The sequence below is a fragment of the Acinonyx jubatus genome, chromosome A1 (genome assembly GCF_027475565.1).
Source record: "Acinonyx jubatus isolate Ajub_Pintada_27869175 chromosome A1, VMU_Ajub_asm_v1.0, whole genome shotgun sequence".
Classification (NCBI taxonomy): Eukaryota; Metazoa; Chordata; class Mammalia; order Carnivora; family Felidae; genus Acinonyx; species Acinonyx jubatus.
Window position 1 is genome coordinate 140,487,637 of NC_069380.1, and position 26,869 is coordinate 140,514,505.

Consider the following 26,869-nt stretch of genomic DNA (forward strand, 5'->3'; position numbering starts at 1 on the left):
TAAAAATTACTTTAAGAAAATATAAGAAACTTTAAAGCCAATACAAAAGTCTAACTGACTGGCTCCAGTGAACTACTTCTAGCCAAAAGATGTTTTGAAATGATACATACTTACATGAACAGAAAATATTTCAAATGTTTGAGTAAGGTTCCACATAGAAATGTGGTGCTACCTAGAAATATTAAAAACTGGACAAAAGTAAAGGTGAACAAATGATTGCTATAATAGCTCAGTGGGAAAAATTCAAAGTAAAATAACTATTAGTTACTTAACAAAAGGGGAAGTTAGTAAAAAATAATTGTTAATTGAAAATTGAAATATATCATTCAATAGCATCAAAAACACAAGATATTTAGAAAAAGTATTAACAAAATAATAGAACTTAAAATGTAACACTATGGGAATGCAAGCTGGTGCAGCCACTCTGGAAAACAGTATGGAGGTTCCTCAAAAAACTAAAAATAGAACTACCCTATCACCTAGCAATTGCACTACGAGGCATTTATCCAAGCCATACAGGTGTGCTGTTTCTAAGGGACACATGCACCCCCGTGTTTACAGCAGAACTATCAACAATAGCCAAAGTATGGAAAGAGCCCAAATGTCCATCGATGGATGAATGGATGAATGGATAAAGAAGATGTAGGGGCACCTGGGTGGCTCAGTTGGTTAAACGTCCGACTTCGGCTCAGGTCATGATCTTGCAGTCTATGAGCTCGAGCCCCGCATCAGGCTCTGTGCTGACAGCTCAGAGCCTGGATCCTGCTTCAGATTCTGTGTCCCCCTCTCTCTCTCTGACCCTCGCCCATCTGTCTCTCTCTGTTTCAAAAATAAATAAACATTAAAAAAAAAAAAAGAATGAAATCTTGCCATTTGCAACTATGTAAATAGAACTTCAGGGTATTATGCTAAGTGAAATTAGTCAGAGAAAGACAAAAATCATATGACTTTACTCATATGAAGACTTTAGGAGACAAACAGATGAACATAAGGGAAGGGAAACAAAAATAATATAAAAACGGGAGGGGGACAAAACAGAAGAGACTCATAAATATGGAGAACAAACTACGGATTACTGAAGGGGTTGTGGGAGGCGAGATGGGCTACATGGGTAAGGGGCACTAAGGAATCTACTCCTGAAATCACTGTTGCACTATATACTAATTTGGATGTAAATTAAAATAAATAAATAAATAAATAAAATGTAACACTAAAAACTATAATACGTTGTTGAAAGAAATTAAAGATGACCTGAACAAGTGAAGAAACAGAATCATGATCATGGGTCATATGGCAAAATACTGTAAAAATGTTAACTCTTTCGGGGCACCTGGGTGGCTCAGTCAGTTAAGCGTCTGACTTTGACTCAGGTCATAATCTTGCAGTTCATGGGTTCGAGACCCTCATTGGACTCTGTGCTGACAGATTAAGGCCTGGAGCCTGCTTCAGATTCTGCGTCTCCCTCTCTCACTATCCCCCTCCCATTTGTGCACTATCTCCCTCTCCCAAAAATAAGTAAAAATTAAAAAAAAAAAAAAAAGTTAATTCTCCCAAAATTGATCTACAGAGTTAATCCAATTCCAATACAGATCCCAGTAGGCTTTTTTTTTCCCATATAAAAATTAGTTTAAAATATTTGAAAACAAAATATAAATCTCTCATAACTTCCAAACAATGTAATTTTCTACCCGGAAAATCCAAACTTAGAAACTGAAGAACAGTTAGAGCTAAGAAGAGAGTTAACTGAAAAGACCAGATGCATAACAAAGAAAAGTCACTTATTTTCCTATACACCAGTAATAATTAATATTAAGAATATAATGAAGGGGACCATTCATAATGGCCACCAAGATTTAAAAATACACAAATTAATCTAACAAGGAATAAGGAATGTGCAAGATTTCTAGAATAAAAACTACAAAATATAAATACAATGTTACTGAAAGACAAGGAAAGAGGGATGAAAGGAAGAAGGTTAAAATATAAATTCCATATTATCCTAATCAAATTTCAAAAATAATTTTGCTATTGATAGTAATGGAATTTGACAACCAGAAAAAAAAAATGCTTACAATTTTCAGGCCTTTAAATGACAAAAAAGATCCTTTAGTTAATTAGTATCCCTCTTTGTGGGAAGTCAAAATATTGTTGTACATAATCTTATTTTGTCTTCAAAATGATTAGCTTTTCCTACCTCAGGAGAAATATCTTGATATTAGAGACAGGGAAATAAGAACTCAGAAAAAAGGAATTAAAACTCAAGCTTCTGAATTGTGACACTCCAAACTTCTTCCAAAACATTTTACACAGGCTATACTAAGCAAATATTAAAGGGAAATGGCATGTTTTAATATATTATTTAATACATACTTAAAATAATCACTACGTGTCCATTTTCCAATATTAAAATGATCTACTTTACCTACCCCAACAATCCGTTTCATAGCATCCAATTTAGCAGAATCTTTGTTGCTCTCCAACATTTGCTTTAGATCTTCATTCCTATACAAAAGAAAAGAAAAAAATCCCTATTTCAATCTTGTACATTATAAAGCTATTAAAATATATCATTTCTTAAGAATTAGAAACAATAATGAGCAGGATGCCTGGGTGGCTCACTTGGTAAAGTGTCTGACTCTTGATTTGGGCTCAGGTCAAGACTTCACAGTTTGTGACATCAAGCCCCTGCATCAGGCTCTGTACTGAGCATGGAACCTGCTTGAAATTCTCTCTCCTTCTTCCTCTGCCCCTCCCACACACCTGCTCTCCCTCTCTCTCCTCTCTCTCTCTGTCTCTCTCACTCTCACTCTCTCAAAATAAAATACATTAGTAGGAGTATGATGTTAAAAGTGATTATGATGAGATCTCAGATGGAAATGAGCAGTTATTGGGAACTGGATGAAAGGTAATCCTTGTCTCAATTTTCTTCCAATGTCATATGAAAAGTGGAAGTTGAAAGTGATGAACTTGGATATTTAGCTAAGGAGATTTCTAAGTAAAGTATTAAAGGCACAGCATGATTTTTTCCTTGATGTTTACAGTAAAATGAGAAAGATAAACTAAAGGAACCGTTAAGCAAAAAGAACTAGAATTTGAAGATTTGGGAATTTTTCAGCCTACCCATATTGTAGAGTATTAAGAATGCGTCTTCAGACCTTTTTTCAAAAGTGTGGCTGGAAAATTACTTGATTAAGAGATCACAGGTACCACTCATGAATATAATCAGATGTCATAACAAAAGCCAGGAACAGAAATCGGATTATATATCAGAGACACTGCCAGCTTGGATTAAAAGGGAGAAAAGGAACAAAATGAAGGCAGTCTGTCAGACTTCTGGACTGTAGGACAGGACAACCTGAGGACACAGAGAGAAGGCAGACATCTGTAAGCCAAGGAGAGAGCCCTGAGGAGAAACCAAACATGCCTATAGTCTGACGGTAGACTTCTAGCCTCTAGAACAGTAAGAATTAAATTTCTGTCAATCAAGCCACTCAGTCTGTGGTATTTTGTTATGGCAGTTGTAGCAAACTAATACAGACGTCGACAAACAATTCACTGAAGGAGACACAGAAATGCCAAAAAGTACATTTAAAGATAATCAACTTCATTAGCTACTAGAGAAATGCATATTAAAAGCACAGCAAAATATCACTACACATGTATCAAAATGGCTCTCATCTAAAATAAAAAGAATAGTAACAACACCTAATGATAGCGATGTCATAGAGGAAATGGACCACTTATATACTGCTGGGGCGGGGGGTGGGGGGGTAGGAATTTAAAAGGGTTACAGCCACTAGGCAGTTTGGCAGTTTTATAGAACCCTGGAATTCTCATACAACCAAGTAATTTCACTCTTGGGTATTTATCCCTGGGAAATGGAAATTAATACACAAAACCTGCACACAAGGGGCACCTGGGTAACTCAACTGGTTAAGCATTAAACTTCAGCTCAGGTCATGATCTTGCGGTCTGTGAGTTCAAGCCCTGCTTCCAGCTCTGTGCTGACAGCTCAGAGCCTGGAACCTGCTGCAGATCCTGTGTCTCTCCCTCTCTCTCTCTCTCTCTCTCTCTCTCTCTCTTTCTCTCACTCTGCCCCTCCCCCACTCACACTCTCATAAATTAATAAATGTTAAAAAAATTTTTTAACCTGCACAGAAGTATTCACAGCAGCTTTTATTCCTATCAGCCAAAATGGAAACAACACAGATGTCCATCAATGGATGAATATTTCAACAAACTGTGGTACATCCATAGCATGGAATACCACTCAGCAGTAACAATAAACTACCGATACACATGACAACTCTGATTAATCTACAGAAATATGCTGAGTGAGAAAAGTTAATTCTAAAAGGTTACATACTGTATGACTCCATTTATATAACACTCTTGAAGATGGCCAACAGGCACATGAAAAGATGCCCAACGTCGCTCCTCATCAGGGAAACACAAATCGAAACCACACTCAGATATCACCTCACGCCAGTCAGAGTGGCCAAAGTGAACAAATCAGGAGACTATAGATGCTGGAGAGGATGTGGAGAAACAGGAACCCTCTTGCACTGTTGGTGGGAGTGCAAACTGGTGCAGCCGCTCTGGAAAACAGTGTGGAGGTTCCTCCAAAAATTAAAAATAGACCTACCCTATGACCCAGCAGTAGCACTACTAGGAATTTACCCAAGGGATAGTTATGCTACGTGAAATAAGTCATACAGAGAAAGACAGATGCCATATGTTTTCACTCTTATGTGGATCCTGAGAAACTTAACAGAGGACCATGGGGGAGGAGAAGGGGGGAAAAAGTTAGGGAGGGAGGCAAACTGTAAGAGACTCTTAAAAACTGAGAACAAACTGAGGGTTGATGGGGGATAGGAGGGAGGGGAAAGTGGGTGATGGGCAATGAGGAGGGCACCTGTTGGTATGAGCACTGGGTGTTGTATGGAAACCAATTTGACAATAAATTTCATATTAAAAAAAATAACAAAATTAGAGAAGTGGAGAAAGATTAGTGGCTGCTGTGGGTTAAGAACAAGAAAGGGAAGGAAGGATATAAAAGGGCAACAGAAGAGATTCCTGCAGTGACGGAGCCATTATGTATCTTTACTATTATGACAACTACACAAGTCACAAAACAGAATAGATCTCTCTCCCTCTTTCTCTCTCTCTCCCTTTCACACACACACACACAAATAAATACAAGTAAAATTGGGGAATCTGGACACGAACTGGTGTCAACACAGTGTCAACATCCTGGCTGTGATATTATACTATATAGTTTACCATTGAGGAAAACTGGGAACTTTATAGAAGTTAAGCCAATCAAAAATGAAAAGGTAAAAAAAAGAATGGGTGGTCAAGGGGCATCTGGCTGGCTCAGCTGGTGGAGCTCTCACTCTTGGGGTTTTAAGTTTGAACCCCACATTGGGTGAAGAGAGAATTTAAAAACAAAATATTTTTAAAAACAAATGAATGGGTGAAATTATGTGAACAGACATTTTATAAAAGAACAGGAATGCCAGTAAGCCCGTGAAAAAATACTTAAGATCATTAATTATCAGGTAAATGCATATTAAATGAGATATCACTACACATCCGTTAGAACAGCTGAAATTAAGAGACTGACAATTACAAATGTTGTCAAGGCTCTGGAGCAATTAGAACTCTCATGTATTGCTGGTGGGGATGTAAAAAAAAAAAAAAAAACCACTTTGGAAAAGTTAGGCAATTCTTAAAAATTTAAGAATCGTATGACCTACTCATTCCACTCCCCAGAAAGATAAAAACATATTTCCACATAATGACTTACATGAATATTCACAGCAGCTTTATTCATAATAGTAAAAAACTGGAAAAAATATAAATGTTCATCAGTTAAATGTGACTTAATGGCCAGCCACTGGAATACTACCCAGCAATGAAAACAAATTAATTACTGATACATGCAACAAGGTGGATGAATTCTCAAAATCATTACTCTGAGTGAAAGAAGTCAGACACAAAACAGCATGATTTAAGTCATTTAAAATTATGGAAAATGCAAACTAATCTGTAGAGACTGAAAGCAGAGCAGTGGTATCCTGGGGTCATGGGGTAGAGTGAGAACTGGACAGCAGAGGAACATCAGAAAATTTTATTCCGTAAGATGACAGAAATGTTCTGTATCTTCTTAATTGTGGTGGTGACTGAACAGGTGCATACATCAAAACATCTAATTACAATCTTTAGGGGCACCTGGGTGGCTCAGTGGGTTAAGCGTCCAACTTCACCTCAGGGCATGATCTCAAGGTCTGCAAGTTCGAGCCCCACATCAGGCTCCGTGCTATCAGCTCAGAGCCTGGACCTTGCTTCGGATTCTCTATCTCCCTCTCTCTCTGTCCCTCCCCTCTCGCTCACTCTCTCTCTCTCTCTCTCTCTTCTCAAAATAATAAACATTACAAAAAATTTTTAATTACAATCTTTATATTAACTTATTGTATGCAAATTATATCTCCATAAAGTTGATATTAAAAACTTTCATAATGTTTTATTCACACGTGTAAATAAAATGCTGAGTTCTCCAAAGAAACCTACAAGGCATACATCTATTTTGAGAAAAATCACTGACTATTATTTTAGCACATCAAAGGAAAATCCTCTCAACTGACTCTAAGAAACTGACAGGAAACTAAGACTGTACTATTACATATTTTAACTACCTGCAATAGTTATTAGTTTATGGTTAGCAATCTTTCATACTTTTTACAATAAAGTCTGCAGAAAAAAAGAAAGCAAATTTACTCTACATGGCTCCTTCATGAAATAGTTCAAATACCAAAAAGAAAGTATCAGAAGCCCTTTCATTTCATCTTGAGGCCTAATAGTAGATCAGAAGAGCTTCCTTAACTACAAATAGAAAGCCCGACACAAAATTACTTTAGGTTTTGCATATTTTACAAATTTAAGCCTAACACAGGCAGTAAGCACTTCACAAGAATGATTAATCAGGTGCTATTATAGGCTAAGTTGTGTCCCTTCCAAAATCCTATAAAGTCCTAACCCCAAAGAATGTGGGTATTTGGAAACAGAGCTTTTAAAGAGAAAATGAGGCCAATATGGGTGGGACTTAATCCAACACGGCTGATGTCTTTGTAAAAGCAGATTAGGACACAGACACACAAAGACCAAGGGAGGACGAGGTGAGAACACAGCAAGAAGGCGGCCATCTGCAAGCCAGAGAGAGAGGCCTCAAAACAAATCAAAGTTGCCAACACTTTGATCTTAGACTTCTAGCCTCCAGAAAATGGGAGAAAATAAATTTCTTTTAAGCCACAGTCTGTGACATTTTGTCACTGCATTATAATATATATATTTTTTACTATATATATTCTTTCCAAAAAGAGTAGAAGCAATGAAATTTATTATGAAAAAAAATTATTGTTCCTTTCCAAGCAGCTCATGAAATTAAATACAATGGGTGATCATTAGTGGGATACAAAAATAATTAAATAATTAAATAATTAAAAAACAGACTTTTCTCTATTAAGAAAAATACACATGTGTACTTAAGAAAAGTACACATACACCTAGAAATATGCTAGTAGAAAAGGCAATATATAAAAACTATATCTGATGATATTCAACTACCAAATATTAAAATACTATATATATTCACCAGAATACATTTAGAATCCCTTCTTTTTTTTTTTTGTTTACTTTCCAGAGCGCAGGGGAGGGGCAGAGAGCGAGGAAGACAGAAAGTCACAAGCAGTTTCTGCACTGACAGCAGACAGCTTGATGTGGGGCTTGAATTCAGGAACCAACCGTGAGATCATGATGACCTGAGTCAAAGCTCAACACTTAACTGACTGAGCCACCCAGGCACCCCTAATCCCTTCTTAAAACTTCTCACTCTTCCACACAGCAAAGGTAACTGAAAAGGGAGAAAAAATAATGGAACCCCGCATGAGGGGTTTTTTCCTTCTACTTTTTGTTAGTTTTCTATTTTACTCAACAACCATGTATATACTTTTATAAATGAAAAATCTAAACCCCTCCCCGCCCCCCAAAAAAGCTTAAAAACCTTATTAGGGGTAAGAAAGCAAACAAAATGAAGTAATTAGATAGGGAATAAATAGAATGAAAATGTGATCACACAAACATGTGCCAAATGAAAAAAGAAAATTCATTCTCCAGTGTCTGACCCCCTTATCCTTTCCCCAAGAGTTGTCCACCATTCTCCACCAGTGTTAGAGAAGTGAGCAATGAAGAATAACAAAATGCCAATTTTTAGGACAACACAAACTCTCAAACCCTCTGAGTAGTTTTATTCATGGCCTACTGGAAAATTGGTTTGTTTCTTTTAAGCTTGAGAAGCCAAAGTCCCCTTCCCAACCATTTTTAGGTAATGACCCACTCTTTCAAATCAAGAAAAAGAAAACAAGATCTCAACATTAAAGCCAAAGATTGCGCTGTTCATGTTTAACATAGTCTTCAACAACAAATATAAGTATCTTTTGTGTTAACATGGGCAGATAGCTAATAGTTTGAGGTTCAGAGAAAAGCCACCAGAAACAAAGCCACAAGCATTGTTTCCACCTGATGTAATATTCAACTTCACAAAGATGTCATGAAAACTATTGAAAATCCTGATATAAATTACAGATTTCTTCTCAAATTCCTCTTTGCTTGTCACCAAAACAGTAGATTTGGGAGTTAATACCATAATACCTCATTTACCCTCAAATATGTACACTTGTACTGAACCACTTTAGGTCTACCTCCTTCCTTATGTGGATTCAAATGAGGCCTATTAATATGTATCACTTACAGCATCAATCTTAGACATTAACAAATTCTTTTTTCTAAACATTAAAAGAGTTGATTCAAATAACGCTGCATTGGCAGTATTTTCACTGACTGCTGAAAAATCAATGCTAGTTTCAAAAAAATTTTTTTTTTTATTTATCTAGTTCTTCACTGATTATTGACCTGTAGCTTTCCAGCTTAGAGAACCAGGATACCAACTTTATTTTTACATAAGTGACATCTTGTGGTGGTAAGTGGTATAACTTTTCCTTTCATGTTCAAAATACGTTTTTTATAGTTTCAAAGAAAATATGTGACTGGAATTAAAGAAAATCTTATTATTATCAGAAAGTCACTCTCAGCACCAGTAAAAAACATCAACCATAATCAAAAACCAAAATTTTACCCAGTTACATATAAGAACTTAGGAGGTAAAAGAGCTTTTACATAGTATACATTATCTCTTTTCTAAAAAGAAAAAAAAAAAAATCTTTAATCCAGAGGCACCAAGCTGGCTCAGCCAGAAGAGCATACAACTCTTGATCTCAGGGTCATGAGTCTGAGCCCCATGTTGGGTGCAGAGATCACTAAAAAAATAAATAAACTTTAAAAATACATAAATAAAATTAAAAGTCTATGAGCCACAACTCATTTAAACCTTTCACTCCTCTTAAAAACAACAGAGAGGGGAAAAAAAATACATCTGTGTAGCATCATACAGTATATCTGTGCTACTGAAAGTGTGATCCAAGAAAATCCAGTCCAAGAACCATCATCAATCCACAAATTTTTGTTACTAACGCAGGAGGAGATACGTACAGAAACTGAGAGCAAGCAAAGTTAGAAATCTGACAGAGTAATTTAACAGTATAAAGTCCTATCTTTTGAATATAAAAAAGGGGGGACTGCATTTTACATGCTTTTTTTCATTCCATTTTTCTACTAATTTACTTTCTATTGTATTTCACAGAAGATCCATCCATGGACTGAAAAAAAGGCCCTTCATCTTTCATCAGTTTGCGAGCACTGCAGTATACAATTACCTTCTTTTTCCTCAAAACGCTCACCAAAATTCATGTACCATAAAAAGCAACACCTGAAACAACACATTGAATCCAGGAATGTTGGACTGGAAAACATGATTTAGAATAGCAATTTCCAGTTGGAGTTATGTCCTCAAAAGGACAAATTAACATTTTGAGAGGAAGGTGGGCCTTTTTCAAGCCCTGCCAAAAAAATTTTACACAGGCTCCTCTGCATGCTTTAAGAACCACTTAAATGAAAAACGCTTCTACTTTTAAGTGTTACATTGTACACATAAATAGGTATGTAGAAAAAAAAAACGGATGCAAACAATAATCAGAATGTACTTTGTTCTAGGGCTAAGCAGCTAAAGGGATTGGCCTTCATAATACATTTATGTGCAAAATATGAAAGCTTTGGAACTTTCAGTCCAGTTAGGGCTTATATTTCCCTTGGATGACGCTCAGATCACTGTACAGTTTTTGGCACAAAGTATTCACTTAATAAATACAAACATAAGTGAAAACAGAAAACTCCACTACCTAATCATCCATTAACCCCCTAAAAACTTTAAGTATAAATTATCCAAGTAAATATGAGCTCCTCCTCCTATATTGTTCACAAAATTAAAAAAGGAATAGTCTACAATTGCTACCTCCACTTCTTCAATCCTTGGTAATCTTTTTTTCTCTTATTCCTCCATTAAAACTTCTCTCACAAAGGTAACAAATAACTTGCTAATTTAAAAATCCATGCAAAATTCCATGAATACTTTTAGATTATTCCTCTACATTTAATAAAATTAACCCACTATGCCTCCATCTTAACTCCCCTTTGCCGTTAGATTCTGTATTCTATTCCCATCTGCTTCCCATTTGCATTTGTGACACACCAATGGACAAAAAGACCAAAATCCTTGCCCTTGTATAGTTTTCATTCTAATAACCAAAAGAGACAACAAACATAATAAGGGAATTTTAAGTCATGAGGTGATATGAGGGAAAAAACAGAGCAAAAGAGAAAAGGGAAAGGAGGAGGGAATTTTAAATAGGGTGGTCAGAGTAGGCTAAATAAAGAGACATCTCAACAAAGATTTCCAAGTAAAGGAATTAGCCATGCAGATATTGGGGGGGGTGGGGGGGGGGTAGGCAGCAAGGAGGACAAGCCCTGTAGGTAAAAGAGACAAATTAAAGGGTACATAACACTAAAGGCTTTGGTGTTTAAATGAAAAAGAGGAACCACTGAAGCGCTTTGAATAAAGTCATGGTCTAATATATGTAACAGAATCATCCTGGCTGTTACGTTTACAATATACTGCTGGGACTTCCAGATCTGCCCATGGTTCTGTAAGAAACTAAATCTGCCACAAGAAAATAACTATAAAGGCTGGAAGAAATAACTAACTTTCTGAAAGCACCGGAGATCAACTAACACGGGCAGGACTTAAAGGGGCCAAAATCCTAGAGAGAAGAGAAGTACACAAAGTGAGCTCTTATTCACACCAGTTTTTTCCCTGAGTATATTTCCCAAACTGCTATTTGGGAGACTAGAATCCAATAAGAAATGACAGTTTTAACAGACTGAGGAGACAAATGTTGAAGTTCGTACCTAATAAATGGACTGGAACTTGAAGAGCAGAATCCCAGAGGAAAGAACCAGTGAAAAGGTACAAAAATCTCTTCAGGTACTTAGCTATATTTTCACAGGGCAAGATTCCAGGAAATCCAGCAAAAAACAGCAGTTCGGAGGTTAAATACCTGCGTATGGATTCAGCAACTACAAGGTGCTATGAAGAGAAGCTGAATTCAAGCCTCTCCCAAGTACAAAGACCTTGGTAAACATCCCAGCATTTCAATTAAGATCACAGAAGGGCCACAAGAGAAGAGTTGAGGACATACCTTAGTAGTATAAGAAAATTGTGGGGCATCCCAACCGAGTGGAGGCTGGAGGTGTGGGTAGAGAAAGAATTCACCCAAGGCAGAACAAAGGAGATAGAAGTTTAATGAATACATTGCCAGAGAGCAGCAAGCAGGACAGACAGCACAGAAGAGACTGTCTGCCACAAAGTGCTGGTGAGAGGTCAAATTATAGGCCAGAATGAGGAGGTATGGGAAAGAATCGAATTTTCCCTATTTTGGTAACTGTGCCTGGTTGTAAGTAATCCACTGGTTATTTAGGGTCTATTGGTTATTTATGCTATTTCAAGGTGGGTCACTTAATGAGCTTACATGCAGCTCAGTGGTCACTACAGGACCTTTTACCTTGCTCCATTGATCAAGTCTGTTGCCTACAAGCAGCCGCTACAAAAAAGTGAAATAGACAAGACCTTAAAAAGCTTAAAACTGATCTTACACAAAATCAAAGTGATAGTACTCTATCTGCCTGTCACCCTCTTTGGATGAAAATATCATCTAGAACTTTATCCATGTTTTTATTCTAAATATCAAGTATATGACTCAAAATTTATGAGACATGCTAAAAACAGGAACAAATGACAAAAAAAATTTTTTTAAGAAAATAGAATAAAAAACAGATCCATGGGTAATTCCAATACTATAGTTATCAGATAGACAAAATAACTACAATTAACACAGTCAGGAAAATACAGGGAAAAAATCGACAAAATAGATGGAATGATAGAGAATGTCAATAGAATCTATAAAAGATAATCAGATGGACATTCAGAATTGAAAAATACAATATATGAAATTAAGAACTCACTAGGCTGGTTTAACAGCAGACTATTAATACAGAAGACTGGATTATTGAACTTGAAGGCAGCTCAAGAGAAAAATATACATTTAAAGCACTAAGAACTAAAAGAATAAAAACCATAGAACAGACCATCAGAGACATGTGGGACATAGTCAAAATATCTAACATACCTCTTAAGAGTCACCAAAAAGATGGGGTGCCTGGGTGGTTCAGTCAGCTGAGCGACTGACTTCGACTCAGGTCATGATCTCACGGTTTGTGAGTTCGAGCCCCGTGTCGGGCTCTGTGCTGACAGCTCAGAGCCTGGAGCCTGCTTCTGACTCCATGTCTCCCTTTCTCTCTGTCCCTCCCCCACTCATGCTCTGTCTCTCTCTGTCTCAGAAATAAATAAACATTAAAAAAAAAAAAGAAGAAGAGTCACCAAAAAGAGAAAGAGAGAGAAAGGAACAAAAGCAATATTTCAAGTGACAATGGCTAAGAATTTTTGCAAACTGATGAAAGACATAAACCCACATATTTAAAAACCTGATGAAACAGAAAAATAACATAAAACTACACTAAACATAGCATGGTCAAGCTGATGAAAATCAAAGACATTGAGAAAAATCTTAAAAGTATGCAGAGAAAAAAGACATTTCCTTAAGGAAAAGGACAGCATGTCCTTTCGGTAAAGGACCAAATGATAAACTTTTTCTTAATTTGTTTTTTTTAAGAGCTTGTTTTATGTATGTACATATGTATGTATGTATGTATGTATGTATGTATGTATTTAGAGAGGTTACAGTTGAAAGACAGCAGCATGGGGGTTGGGGGGCAAAGGGAGAGAAAAAGAATCTTAAGCAGGCTCCACACCCAGAGTGAGCCCAACAGGCTCACAGTAAGATTATGACCTGAGCCCAAATAGAGAGTCAGACCTTTAATGGACTAAGTCACCAGGTGCCCCTTTTTCTTTTTAAGTAAATTCTACACCACACGTGGGGCTCAAACTCACAACCCCGAGATCAAGAGTTGCATACTCTACCAAATGATTCAGCCAGGAACCCCCAGACAATAAATATTTTAAGCATTACAGGCCACACCATCTCTACCATTCTACCATTATACAGTAAAAGCAGTTATAGACAATACATACATAAATGGGCATGGCTAGGTTCTCACAAAACTTTATTTTTTATTAACAGGCAGAAATAGTGTGCCTGTTTATACGTATATGCATATATATGTATATATACATGTTATATATGGCATTATAACCCCTGCCTTAAAAGGACCAATAATAATACCAATAGCCAGCTTTTCAACAGACATTATAGAGGGCAGAACACAATGGAATAACATCTTTAAAGGGGTGAAAGGGAAAAAAAAAAAAAAAGGCCAAAATACAATTCTATACCCACTGAAAATATCTTTCAAAACTGAAGGTGAAATAAAGTGGTTTTCAAACAAATAAAAGCTGAGGATCTGCTACCAGAACATAAAAGGGCATCATTTCAAAAGGAAGACAAATCTAAATTTATACCCAATTTATATGTATTCTAAATTTATAGTTTCCATCTATAAAGCAAAAGCTGACAGAACTAATAGAAGAAAAATACATATCCACACTCATGACTGGCAATTTTAACACACCTCTCAGTAAGTGACAGGACAGACAAAAACTTTACTAAAGATGTCAAAAACCTAAACACCACAACCAACTTAGCCTGACAGGAACAGAACACTATAGAGAATAACTGCAGAATAAGCATTCTTTTCAAGCGCATATAGAATATTTACTAAAATAGACTATATGCTGGATATCAACAAATTTTTAGAAGTCTACAATCATACAGAGTATGTGGTACAGAGTAACAAGAATACAATAACAGAATAATAACTAGAAAAGGTCCAGATGTTTGGAAAAAATAAGAAACACACTTTGACCTACAGGCCAAAGAAAATGAAATCATTAGGTAAATTAGAAAAAAATTCAAGTGAGTAATGATACTGCAACATTTAACAATTCATGAGATGCAGCTAAAGTAGTATTTAGAAGTAAACATACATTTCTGAATGCAACATAAAAGAAGAAAGATTACAAATCAAAATCTAAGTTTCCGGAGTGCCTGCGTGGCTCAGTGTGTTAAGCATCTGACTCTTGATTTCAGCTCAGGTCATGATCTCACCGTTAGTGAGACCAGCCCTGTCAGGCTCCGTGCTGGGCATGGAGTCTGCTGGGAATTCTCTCTCTCTCTCTCTCTCTCTCTTCCCCTGAACCTGTGCTTACTCGCTCTCTCTCTCTAACAATTAACTAAATAACTAAAAATAAATTAAAAAATGTTAAGTTTCTTTCTCAATAAGAAAAAGTATAGCAAACTAAACTCAAAGAACAAGTAAGAAAATAAAGGATAAGAGAAGAATTCAACATAATAGAAAGTAAACTACAACAGAGAAAAATCAACAAAAAACTTAAAGTTAGTATATTTCAAATAGGTTGTATGAAAGCTTCAAGAGATCATTGTGAAGCACTCATCACTGGGCCTCACAAGATCATTTATTCAGTATCCACATGTGCCAGGAATAGTTCAAAATACTGGGAACCCTGACCTCTTGGGACTTACATTTTAAGTGAGAATGCAGGGTGGGTGGGAGTAAGGGGAATGACAGAAATGACAGAAGAAGGAAAGAAGAAGGAATGAGGGAAGAAGGAAGGAAAACAAAGAAAGACCAGAGTAGTACTGAAAAAATTAAAATAGGGTACTATAATAAAGTAAGACTGGGTGATCGCAAAAGACTTCCATGGGTAAGTGATGATTTAAGCTGAGGTCTCAAATGATGAGAAGGAGCTAACCAGAGGAATTCTGCAAAGATAATATGGCAGGAATGAACTTGACAAATGAGGACTCAATATAAGGTCTATAAAGGATCTATAAATGAAGGCTATGGTTTTTTTCTCAAGCACTAAACTCCCCACAGACCCACAAAAGGTAGACAATACATGTTAGTTCAAAGGATAAATGAATATAGGCCGTATACTAAACATGTTTCTTAGAGGGAAACAGAAAAAACTCCAAACTTTCACGGGAATCTCAAAACAGTTCATGACCCTAATAAAGGTTAAAAACTACGATTACATCTTCCAAGTAAACATTCCATGCATAGGGGCACCTGGGTATCTCAGTGGGCTAAGCATCTGACTTCGGCTCAGGTCATGATCTTGCAGTTTGTGGGTTCGAGCCCCACATCAGGCTCTGTGCTGACAGCTGACAGCCTAGAGCTTGCTTTGCATTCTGTGTCTCCCTCTCTCTCTGCCCCTCCCCAGCTCATGCTCTGTCTCTCTCAAAAATAAATAAACCTTAAAAAATTTTTTTAAACATCCCATGCATGTAAGTTTTAAAAACTATGACACCATACATTTACCACCATGTTTGCCAAACTTTTTATCAATGTCCTCAGCTACTTGTTTTCTTAGCAGGCAGCAAAAAGCAAGTTCTCCTATTCCTCAGGATATTAGGAATGTCTTCATGCAGAAGGATGAAACTAGACCACTTTCTCACACCATTCACAAAAATAAACTCAAAATGGATAAAGGACCTGAATGTGAGACAGGAAACCATCAAAACCCTAGAGGAGAAAGCAGGAAAAGACCTCTCTGACCTCAGCCACAGCAATTTCTTACTTGACACATCCCCAAAGGCAAGGGAATTAAAAGCAGAAATGAACTACTGGGACCTTATGAAGATAAAAAGCTTCTGCACTGCAAAGGAAACAATCAAAAACAGTAAATGGCAACCAACGGAATGGGAAAAGATATTTGCAAATGACATATCAGACAAAGGGCTGGTATCCAAAATCTATGGACTCACCAAAACTCCACACCCAAAAAACAAATAATCCAGTGAAGAAATGGGCAGAAAACATGAATAGACACTTCTCTAAAGAAGATATCTAAATGGCCAACAGGCACATGAAAAGATGCTCAATGTCACTCTTCATCAGGGAAATACAAATCAAAACCACACTCAGATATCACCTCACGCCAGTCAGAGTGGCTAAAATGAACAAATCAGGAGACTATAGATGCTGTCGAGGGTGTGGAGAAATAGGAACCCTCTTGCACTGTTGGTGGGAATGTAAACTGGGACAGCCGCTCTGGAAAACAGTATGGAGGTTCCCCCCAAAATTAAAAACAGATCTACCCTATGACCCAGCAATAGCACTGCTAGGAATTTACCCAAGGGATACAGGAGTGCTGATGCATAGGGGCACTTGTACCCCAATGTTTATAGCAGCACTTTCAACAATAGCCAAATTATGGAGAGAGCCTAAATGTCCATCAATTGATGAATGGATAAAGAAGTTGTGGTTTATATATACAGTGGAATACTATGTAGCAATGAGAAAGAATGAAGTATGGCCTTTTGTAGCAACATGGATGGGACTGGAGAGTGTGATGCTAAGTGAAATAAGTCATACAGAGAAAGACAGATACCATGTTTTCACTCTTACGTGGATCCTGAGAAACTTAACAGAATACCATGGGGGAGGGAAAGAAAAAAAAAAGAGGTTAGAGAGGGAAGGAGCCAAAACATAAGAGACTCTTAAAAACGGAACAAAATGAGGGTTGTTGGGGGTGGGAGGGAGAGGAGGGTGGGTGATGGGTACTGAGGAGGGCACCTGTTGGGATGAGCACTGGGTGTTGTATGGAAGTCAATTTGACAATAAAATTCATACTTAAAAAAATAAGAATAAAAAAATAAAAATAAATAAAAAATAAAATGTGAGGACTCATCCTTAAAGTTTTAAAATCTCAAGGGAACCTGAATGGCTCAGTTAGTTAAGCGTCTGACTCTTGGTTTGCGCTCAGGCCATGATCTCGGGTTTTGTGAGTTTGAGCCCCGCAATCAGGCTCTGCACTGGCATCAAAGAGCCAGATTAGGACTCTCTCTCTCTCTCTCTCTCTCTCTTCCACCAGTGCTATCTCTGTCCCTCTCAAAATAAATAAACATTTTTAAAAAATAAAAATAAGAAAATCTCAGAGAGCATTGAGCTAGTTGAGTTTATATGTGCTGAGACAAAAAATCGGTTGGCACTGGGAAAAGTTCTGTTTCACTGTAAACCAAAAATGCCACTTTCTATAAAAGATTGGGGTGGGGGGAAGATTGGGGGAGTCTCAGAAGCGAGAAAAGAAAAAATAAACACAGAAGGTTTTAAAACTTTTACACTTAAAAACATGCCATAAACTAAGTCCAAAAAATGAGTAATTTTCTTAAAATATGAAGAACCCTTAACTAATCAGTGAGTTGATCCAACAGGGAAATGGATAAAAGACATTTAAAAGTATTTACTGAAAGAATAAACCAATAAATATGAGGAAAAAGACTCACTGCACTCAGAATTATGAAGACTCCGTGTAATAACATTTTGCCCCTATAAGATTGGCAAATATTATGAAATTGGATGGTACCCAGTATTGGCAAAAGTGCAAGGGAAACAGACTTTACTGTTGGTGGAGGGATAAAACTGGTGCAACCCATCTGGAAGGTAATTCAGCAATATCTATCATAATTTAAAATGTGGTAACCTTTGACCTACAACTCTATTTCTAGGTATTTTTGCTACAAATAGATAAATCCTCATACCTATGCAAAAAATTCTGTTACAGTATTGCTTATACTCAATAAAAAGTGAAATCAATCAAATGCTCTTCAAAATAATTAATTATATAAAAAGGAATACTAGGAACTACTACACAGTGGTTAAAAACTCTGAAATAGTCTCAGATGCTAATATGGAAAGGCCTCCAAGATGTATTAAAGGAAAAGCAAGATACATTAGAGAACAGTATATATATTATCATTTGGCTTAAAAAAATTTTCTGGAAGGATACCTAAGAACTTTTTCATTGTGGTTATCTCATTCATAGGAATGAGAGCTATGTATTTTCTACATTACTGACTACCTTGCCATTAACATGCCTTGCATTTATAACATAATTAATTCATTTTAGCTACCTGATAATGGTATTGTTTTCTAGAACCTAGAACACCATCTTATTTTAGTATCACAAACTCTGTGTGAAGCATGTGTGGCTTTATTATTCCCATTTGATAAATAAACTGAAGCTCAAAAATGTAAGGACAACATGCAAGCAGAAAATTATACACACATAAGAAATTCTAAACTCACACAACTTTTTTTTAAAATTTTTTTTTTTAACGTTTTATTTATTTTTGAGACAGGAAGAGACAGAGCATGAACAGGGGAGGGTCAGAGAGAGGGAGACACAGAATCCGAAACAGGCTCCAGGCTCTAAGCTGTCAGCACAGAGCCCAACGCGGGGCTTGAACTCACGGACCGTGAGATCATGACCTGAGCCGAAGTCGGCTGCTTAACCAACTGAGCCACCCAGGTGCCCCATAAACTCACACAACTTTTAACTGTACTACCACAGAACCAGGAAATGGCAAAGCAAGCAATTAATCTTGAGTCTTGTTTTGAAATTCAACATTCTTCCCTTTTACCACCACACTGCTGTCAACTTGTTATAATTCAAGAATTATAAAGTAATACCCTATACATATAAAATCCATAACCTACAATACCATAGTACTTCCTCTCTGATCTACAATCTACCACAAGAAAATTGTATATTTTTTCTCTTAAAATTCACAATTTTTATGAAAACTGACCATGGAACCATAATCAACACTCATTCTAACTATTCTCACTAGAAGTCTAAAACATCTGTGATACACTTCCGTATAAGTCAAAATAAATTTTATTTTCACTGACATTACTTTGACTGTATTTGGTTAACTTTATTTCATGTAGATTCATCAGCTCAAAATTAATTAGTATTACAGAATAGTGTATTCCATCCAAACAATTCATCTTTGTTGGCTCTCATGCCTCACTGCTACTGGCATGCCACCACAATAACGGGCATGGTGCCACAGTAACAGATGGGCACAAACACAGATATGCCAAAGAGTCTGTATGTGCATCAAGTTTGGGTATTAGTATTAGATTTTCCTCCAAGAAATTCATAAACTATAGTAGAATAAATATAAGTGTTCTACAACTGTGTTAATAAGATATGCCAACTCAAAGCTAGATTAATTTTTAAATTCTTAAACAAAAAAAAAAAACCCCACACACACAATTTTCCAAGGCCACAGAAGGCAAGTTTTCCATCTGATGAGCTTGGATCAGCCTTCTGTGTAGGGAATTGAGGAAACCAATATGCAATCTCTACCTTAGATAAGCTTTGTCCCTGAAGCACTTAAAAATCTCAGTAAAAAATTCAGTTTTTAAAAGTCACATGGCAGAGTTACAAGATGTAAAAGTTGCAGAGATCTATTATATGATAGTGTGAATACACTTAACACTACTAAACTGTACACTTAAAAGTGGTTCAGGGGCGCCTGGGTGGCTCAGTCAGTTGAACGTCTGACTTCAGCTCAGGTTGTGATCTCACGGTTCGTGGGTTCGAGCCCCGCGTTGGGCTCTGTGCTGACAGCTCAGAGCCTGGAGCCTGTTTCGGATTCTGTGTCTCCCTCTCTCTCTGCCCCTGCCTCTCTGCTCTGTCTCTCTCTGCCTCTCAAAAATAATAAAAGAAATGTAAAAAAAAAAAAAAAAAGTGGTTCAGATGACAGGGCGCCTGCGTGGCTCAGTTGGTTAAGGGGCCAACTTCAGCTCAGGTCATGATCTCACAGTCTGTGGGTCTGAGCACTGTATCAGACTCTGTGCTGACAGCTGAGAGCCTGGAGCTGCTTCAGATTCTGTCTCCCTCTCTCTCTCTCTCTGCCCCTCCCCCGCTCATGCGCTCGCTTTCTTTCTGTCTCTCAAAAATGAATAAACATTAAAAAAAATTTTTTAAGTGGTTAAGATGTAAATTTAATGTTATATATTTTTTACAATTTTTTTAAAAAATCATGTTTCCTGATGAAGGCCATGTAAGCCTTGAAACAGAAAAAAAGGGGGCACCTGAGTGGCTCAGTCGGTTAAGCATCTGACTTGCACTCAGGTCATGATCTCGCTGTCTGTGAGCTCGAGCCATGCATCCAGCTCTATGTTGACAGCTCAGAACCTAGAGCCTGCTTCAGATTCTGTGCCTCCGGCTCTCTCTCTCTCTCTCCCTCCGTCTCTGCCCCTCCCCTGCTTGTGCTCTGTTTCTCTCTCCTAAAAATAAACATTAAAAAAAAAAACAACAAAGAAAGGTCCTATAAATTCCTATTTGACAGGAATACAATCTAAAAGTGCAAATCACTGAAATTAACATGATTAAATTTTGCCATCTTTTGAAGAGACTGTCATCTATAACTGTCATTTTCAAAAAATTAACTTATTTCCACATGTTACTTTAAAAATTTTTGAAATATAAAACATACTACTGACCAAATTACATTGAATATTTTTATAATTTTTTTACTACATTAATGAAGTTTTAAAATACTAAGAATGCTAAAGAAAGTAAGAAAAAATCATTTGTGGTCATTATCATCCAAAATCATTTGTTAAGAAATGTACAAGTTACCAACATATACAACACTGTGCGTGTGTGTGTGTGTGTGTGTGTGTGTGTGTATAAACAAAAACTATCTCTGACTTCCAAGTGAGTAACCACATTTTCTCTTTAAAGAACTGTTCAAGTATCTAATCACCTTGAGAAAACCAATCTGTTATTTTCTAATTGTTGATATCATTAGATAACCAGAAACTATAAGAACTATGTGTTTTTAAATTTACTTTTAATTATCCCTAGCATTTCTACAACATGTACTATTAAATAAGAGTCATCTATTTTGATTTTATTAAAGTACATACAGTGTTTGTAAAAATTCTTATGACTGTTCCCAAAGGTTCTGAGTTCATATATTCAGAAGTGTCCCATACTTCTGGATTTCTAGAATTAGGTAAAATTTCAACAAAAATTCATTTTCAGCATGCCAAATAAAAATATAACAAAAATTACTCTGTTGTCACTATTATTTTATAAATGAATGTAGGAAGGGTACTTGCATTCCTTTGATTACTAGTGTAGCCATTTATATTCCTTTAGTAATCTAATTGTTCACACTATTTGGTGCTAACGTTCTTTAGGGGCTATGTTTTCCTTTTCTTCTCATTCCCAAATATTTTGGGGCCAATGTTACATTAACCCTTCCAATAACCACAAACATATCTCAAGAGCAGATTTTTGACAGAATTTGATTCAATCTCATGAAAAGTGCAAATGTATTGCTCTCATGCCATCAAAACATTCTCAAACATCTATCAACAGTTTAATTCAACATCACCAGTGAAAATGCCCTTTCACCTCCCCAAATGTCCTCTCAAGCCTTCCCCATTTCAGTCAACGGTCCCCAAATTCTTCTAGTTAAAACCTGAACCTCGTGATTCCTTCCTCCCCTCAACCAAACCCTGTGATTAAGACCTATAAATTCCCCCTTTCACAATGTGCTCACAATTTACTTCCTCTTCAAACCCACTTACACCAACAAATTCCAAACTATTATCAAATTACTCTTAGACATTTCTAACCATCTCCATTTTGGTCCCTCTGTCTCCAGTTTCTTTTCTCCAATCTATTCTCCACACAATTCCAGATTAATCTTCCCAAAACACCACTGCAGTAATCACTTGTAATCATCAACTCCTATTCTTAGAAAGGAAGTGAAATTCCAATTTTCTTCATACTCTAGCAACTACTTCTCAAATCTCATTTTCCACTGCTCCTTTCCAGGAACTCGGCTCTTTATCCACACTGGTTCACTCACTGTTGCCAGAAAAAAAAGGCACAGTATTTTACCTTTGTTCTTGGCATATATCCTCCTAAGAATACTCTTCATCCTCTTCATCTTTAAACTCAGGGCTGTGAATTAGAGCCCAACATTGGGTGTGGAAATTAAGTTAAAAATAAAATATTAAAAAAAAAAAAAGAACACTCTTCATCGTTCCTTCCTTGTGTATATGCCCAAATCAAAGCGCTCTCCAGCAGCTCCAGCCTTCACTGACCATTGTCCCCTTTAATATCCTGTAGTACCCCTTATTCCATTTGACACTAGCAAGTACTAACTTTTTTTCTTAGTGTTAGCATTCTGAAACCTCAACTAGGCTCAATTTTCTAAGGCCCTCTTAGCTCTGGTTTTATGAAATATGTGAATGTAGTATTTTCATCAATAAAATTTAACACATTAAAGCATCAGTTTAAATGAGAACACTGTTATGCAAATAAGTTATTTGCCACATGTTGTAATGATCCTGTTTTGAATTTGTTTCAATATCACTATTTGAAACATGTCAATACATAAGGGGAAGGAAAGGAGTATAAACGAGTCAATACATTTTTAAAGTAGATTTTATGATTTAGCAGACATTGCATCTTAATGTAAGTCACTAATAAAACTGTGTCCTTGGGGGGGGGGAATAAAAAATGTTTTGCAAACTGATACCTGGATACATGACCAACAGAAAACTGTTTTCAAAGAACAAAGGTACAAGTCCCAAAGTTCCAAAACCAAGGAAGTATGAGGGAATAGCACCCATGAACTCAGATAACATGGGAACTATTTCTCTATTTTGAAAACAAAGATACCCTATAGACAATTACACATATTGGACCATAAGAGAACTTAGAAAAACGGAGAAATAGGGGCACCTGGATGGCTCAGTCAGTTGGGCATCCAACTTGAGCTCAGGTCATGATCTCACAGTTTATGAGTTTGAGCTCCACATCAGGCTCTGCGCTGGGAGTTCAGAGCCTGCTTGGGATTCTCTTTCCTCTCTCTCTTTCTCTCTCTCTCTGCCCCTCCCCCACTTGTGCACACACTCTCTCTCTCTCTCTCTTGCTCTCTCTCTCTCAAAATAAATAAACTTTAAAAAAAATGAAGCAATAGTACAAGTATGTAGGCATGGAGTCCTGTAAAAATTGAAGATGGGATCCAAAACAAGTGAAAGTACGAGTATATGGATAAGAAAGTAAGAGGATACAAAATTAGATAGGGTGAAAAGGCCATCCATACCCATGGAACACAAGAGTCTTATATGCATTTAGTGCCAATAATCAAGCCGAAAGAGGCCTGGGTTAAGGAGGACCTGGAGATCTCTGCAGCGTGGGGTGTAAGGAAGGAAAAAACGAGGCTCAAAGTCTAGAGACAATGGGTGGTTTTGAACAGAAGGAATTTAGACTTGATTGTCACCAAGGTTTAGCAGGCAGGACAGAAGACGGGACTAGTATGTTACTATGAAGACTGGGAGACTTATGAAATCTTGAGGTATATGGGGTGGATGCCAGAAAGCCATAGAAAATAAAAGTAATATAAAAATATAAGGTGTTACTACTGTTATTATTACTATTATAATGCTGGTTTGTGTCTCCTAACTCAAGAACAGAGGCTAAACAGTGAAGCCACTCAATAAATGTTTGGCAATTATGGTGATGGTGGTATGGAGTAGAAGCATGAATGACAAAAGTAACTGTTAACTCTCCCACAATTACCTAGGTGTATTTACTTATGTATTGCCCTGGTCCCCAACTTGAATTTAAGGGGGATAGTCAATTATTCATAATATGGAGCAGCACTTTAAATTTTTATATGGGGATAGGAATGCAAGCTGGTGCAGCCACTCTGGAAAACAGTATGGAGGTTCCTCAAAAAACTAAAAATAGAACTACCCTACGACCCAGCAATTGCACTACTAGGCATTTATCCAAGGCATTCCGGTGTGCTGTTTCGAAGGGACACATGCACCCCCATGTTTAGAGCAGCACTATCAACAATAGCCAAAGTATGGAAAGAGCCCAAATGTCCATCGATGGATGAATGGATAAAGAAGATGTGGTATATATACACAACGGAGTATTACTCGGCAATCAAAAAGAATGAAATCTTGCCATTTGCAACTACGTGGATGGAACTGGAGGGTATTATGCTAGTGAAATTCGTCAGTGACAGAAAGACAAAAATCACATGACTTCACTCATATGAGGACTTTAAGAGACAAAACAGATGAACATAAGGGAAGGGAAACAAAAATAATATAAAAACAGGGAGGGGGACAAAACAGAAGAGACTCATGAATATGGAGAACAAACTGAGGGCTACGGGAGGGGTTGTGGGAGGGGGGATGGGCTAAATGGGTAAGAGGCACTAAGGAATCTACTCCTGAAATCATTGTTGTACTATATGCTAACTAATTTGGATGTAAATTTAAAAAAAAATAAAAAATAAAACAAGTTAAAAAAATTGTCTATGGGGAAAGGAAAAATAAAGAAATTAAAATAAAAGAGTAAGGCTCAAGTCAAAATGCATGGCACAAAGCTCCATATACCTGCTAGTTATACATCACAAATTGTGTTCTAAGTTTTCTAGCAGTCATTGTATAAAGGAAACAATGATATGCACCGATGATAAAAAATAATAAATTCTTTCTGATACTAAACTCAATACATCCATAGGAAAAAAATCTTCAACCACTGAGTTTACCTACTCCTCTTATCCTTGCTGTTAACATTTGCCAATCCTCTACACAATTAACACATTTTAGCCACTAGGGATTATTCAGAGTGATTTTAACATCCACTTGGAAGCCCATCCAGTGTCCTTCTTTTAGGAATTTCTAAATTCCTTAGCCTAATCTTCTTTACTGATCTCAGCTCCAGACAACTTTCAGCCATTAATTGACACAGTCAAACCGTAAATCACACCCAAACCTTGTGAATACCTGTAAGTACTCAATCTCTGAAATAGTGAATTAATACAGCTCTCTGATGATTATCCTATCCTTCTAGGACTCTCACTCAGGTATTCGCACAACACCTATACCTTTAACTCCTTAGACACTCTGGTTCCCTGACCTTCTGTTTTTGTCTTCCTATCAGCCCCCTACTACCCTTTGCTTCTTTCCCACTCCAATTTAGATACCATCTTTAATTACTTCCACATCTTTTTTTTTACCGATATCCTAAATTTCCTTGCTGAACTGTCATTCATAGCACCCACCAAGCAAAACTCGATCCCACTACATGAATTGACCATTTTCTTCACATTTATGCAAGGACTGCTGAGAGCTGCTGGAGAATAAGATCAGAGTGTTGACAATATAAATGAATGGTATCTAACATCCACTAGGCAAGCCCTCAATATCATCCAGCAAGCCTTCCCGGTTTTCTGTCAGGACAACAGGCCTTAACCGATTGTCTACAGCAGCTACTTCAGACTTCTCGAACTTTTACCCCTACCACTTCCTCTCCCACTCTCATCAGATGATCCAACCATTTTTCCCCTCTCGTTAACAAAACACTATACACTTACCCAGACTGCAAATCCAACCTTTCTTCCTTTTCTCTGTTGTATAGTTCTCTCTCTTGTTTCCGAACACCATTCTCTATTGCCGCCTTCCAGTCAGCATTTAAACATTCTCAACTCTTCCAACCCTTAAAATAATAGCTCCTTAGATTCCACGTGTCCCTGCAATTCCATCCTCTCTCCTCCCCCTGAAAGCCAAAGATCTTCAGGGAAGTGTAGTCCTTTCCTCACTTCTCACCCTTTTGTCAATCCACTGCAACCTGATTTCCCCTAACACTGTTGTCAGTACCACCACCGAGGTCACCAACAAGTGCCTTATCATGAAATCCACGAAATATTTCCTCTGACTTCGTTTTACTGGACTAATCACCACAGCAGCTCACACTGCTGACCACTTACATCCTTCCTGAACACTCTCTTTCTTTGATTTCTGTTATAGCAAAACATACATAAGTTCGTTTTCTATCAGGAAAAATGAGAAATGAGCTCCTGCTGTAAGAATAGACGTTTTAAAAGTAATAGAATATCTATCCACAAGACTGGAGGTTAAATAAAAAGTTTAAAACAAATACGTTTTTACTCCCTTATAACAATCTATAGTCATTATTCCTAAATCCTTGATATCCACACAGAATTCACCTAGTGCTTATTAACTTCACTTGCTTTTATGTGGTACAAATTAAAGATATTTTATGTAATTTAGTAGTTTTAAATGCTTGTGGATTAGAATTCAAAAAACAATAGTGTGAAGTTTAACAATAATTTGAAATTTAAAATATAAAGCAGTGGTTAATATGAAAACTAATAATGATTCTAAAATTTTAAGTTGAAAAAGTACACTGTATTAAAAACAAAACTTTAAGAAGTTCGGATGACCTTAATGGTGTTAAAAGAGTAACGGTAATTACGTGCTTGTTATGTGTCAGACGCTGCTGACTGTTTACTTGTGTTAAATCTTTTAATCCTCACAATAATTTAGAGAGTGTAGGTATGATTATCCTCATCTCCATCTTACAGATAAGGAAACCGAGGGCACAGAATGGTAAACTAAC

At 36.9% G+C, this 26,869-nt stretch overlaps 1 protein-coding gene across 3 annotated transcripts in view; it reads right to left on the bottom strand.

Annotated features, from left to right (window-relative positions):
• Positions 1 to 26,869, bottom strand: part of AP3B1 (adaptor related protein complex 3 subunit beta 1) — a 261,873-nt gene that overhangs the window by 221,404 nt on the left and 13,600 nt on the right. For 2 of the 3 annotated variants that reach the window (XM_053224248.1, XM_015072097.3), the window contains exon 2: positions 2,427 to 2,502. In XM_053224248.1, coding sequence (XP_053080223.1) covers positions 2,427 to 2,502 — 76 coding nt within the window. Of the gene's footprint in view, positions 1 to 2,426; positions 2,503 to 26,869 lie in introns of those variants that run through there. The other variant, XM_053224255.1, reaches the window with a different exon arrangement.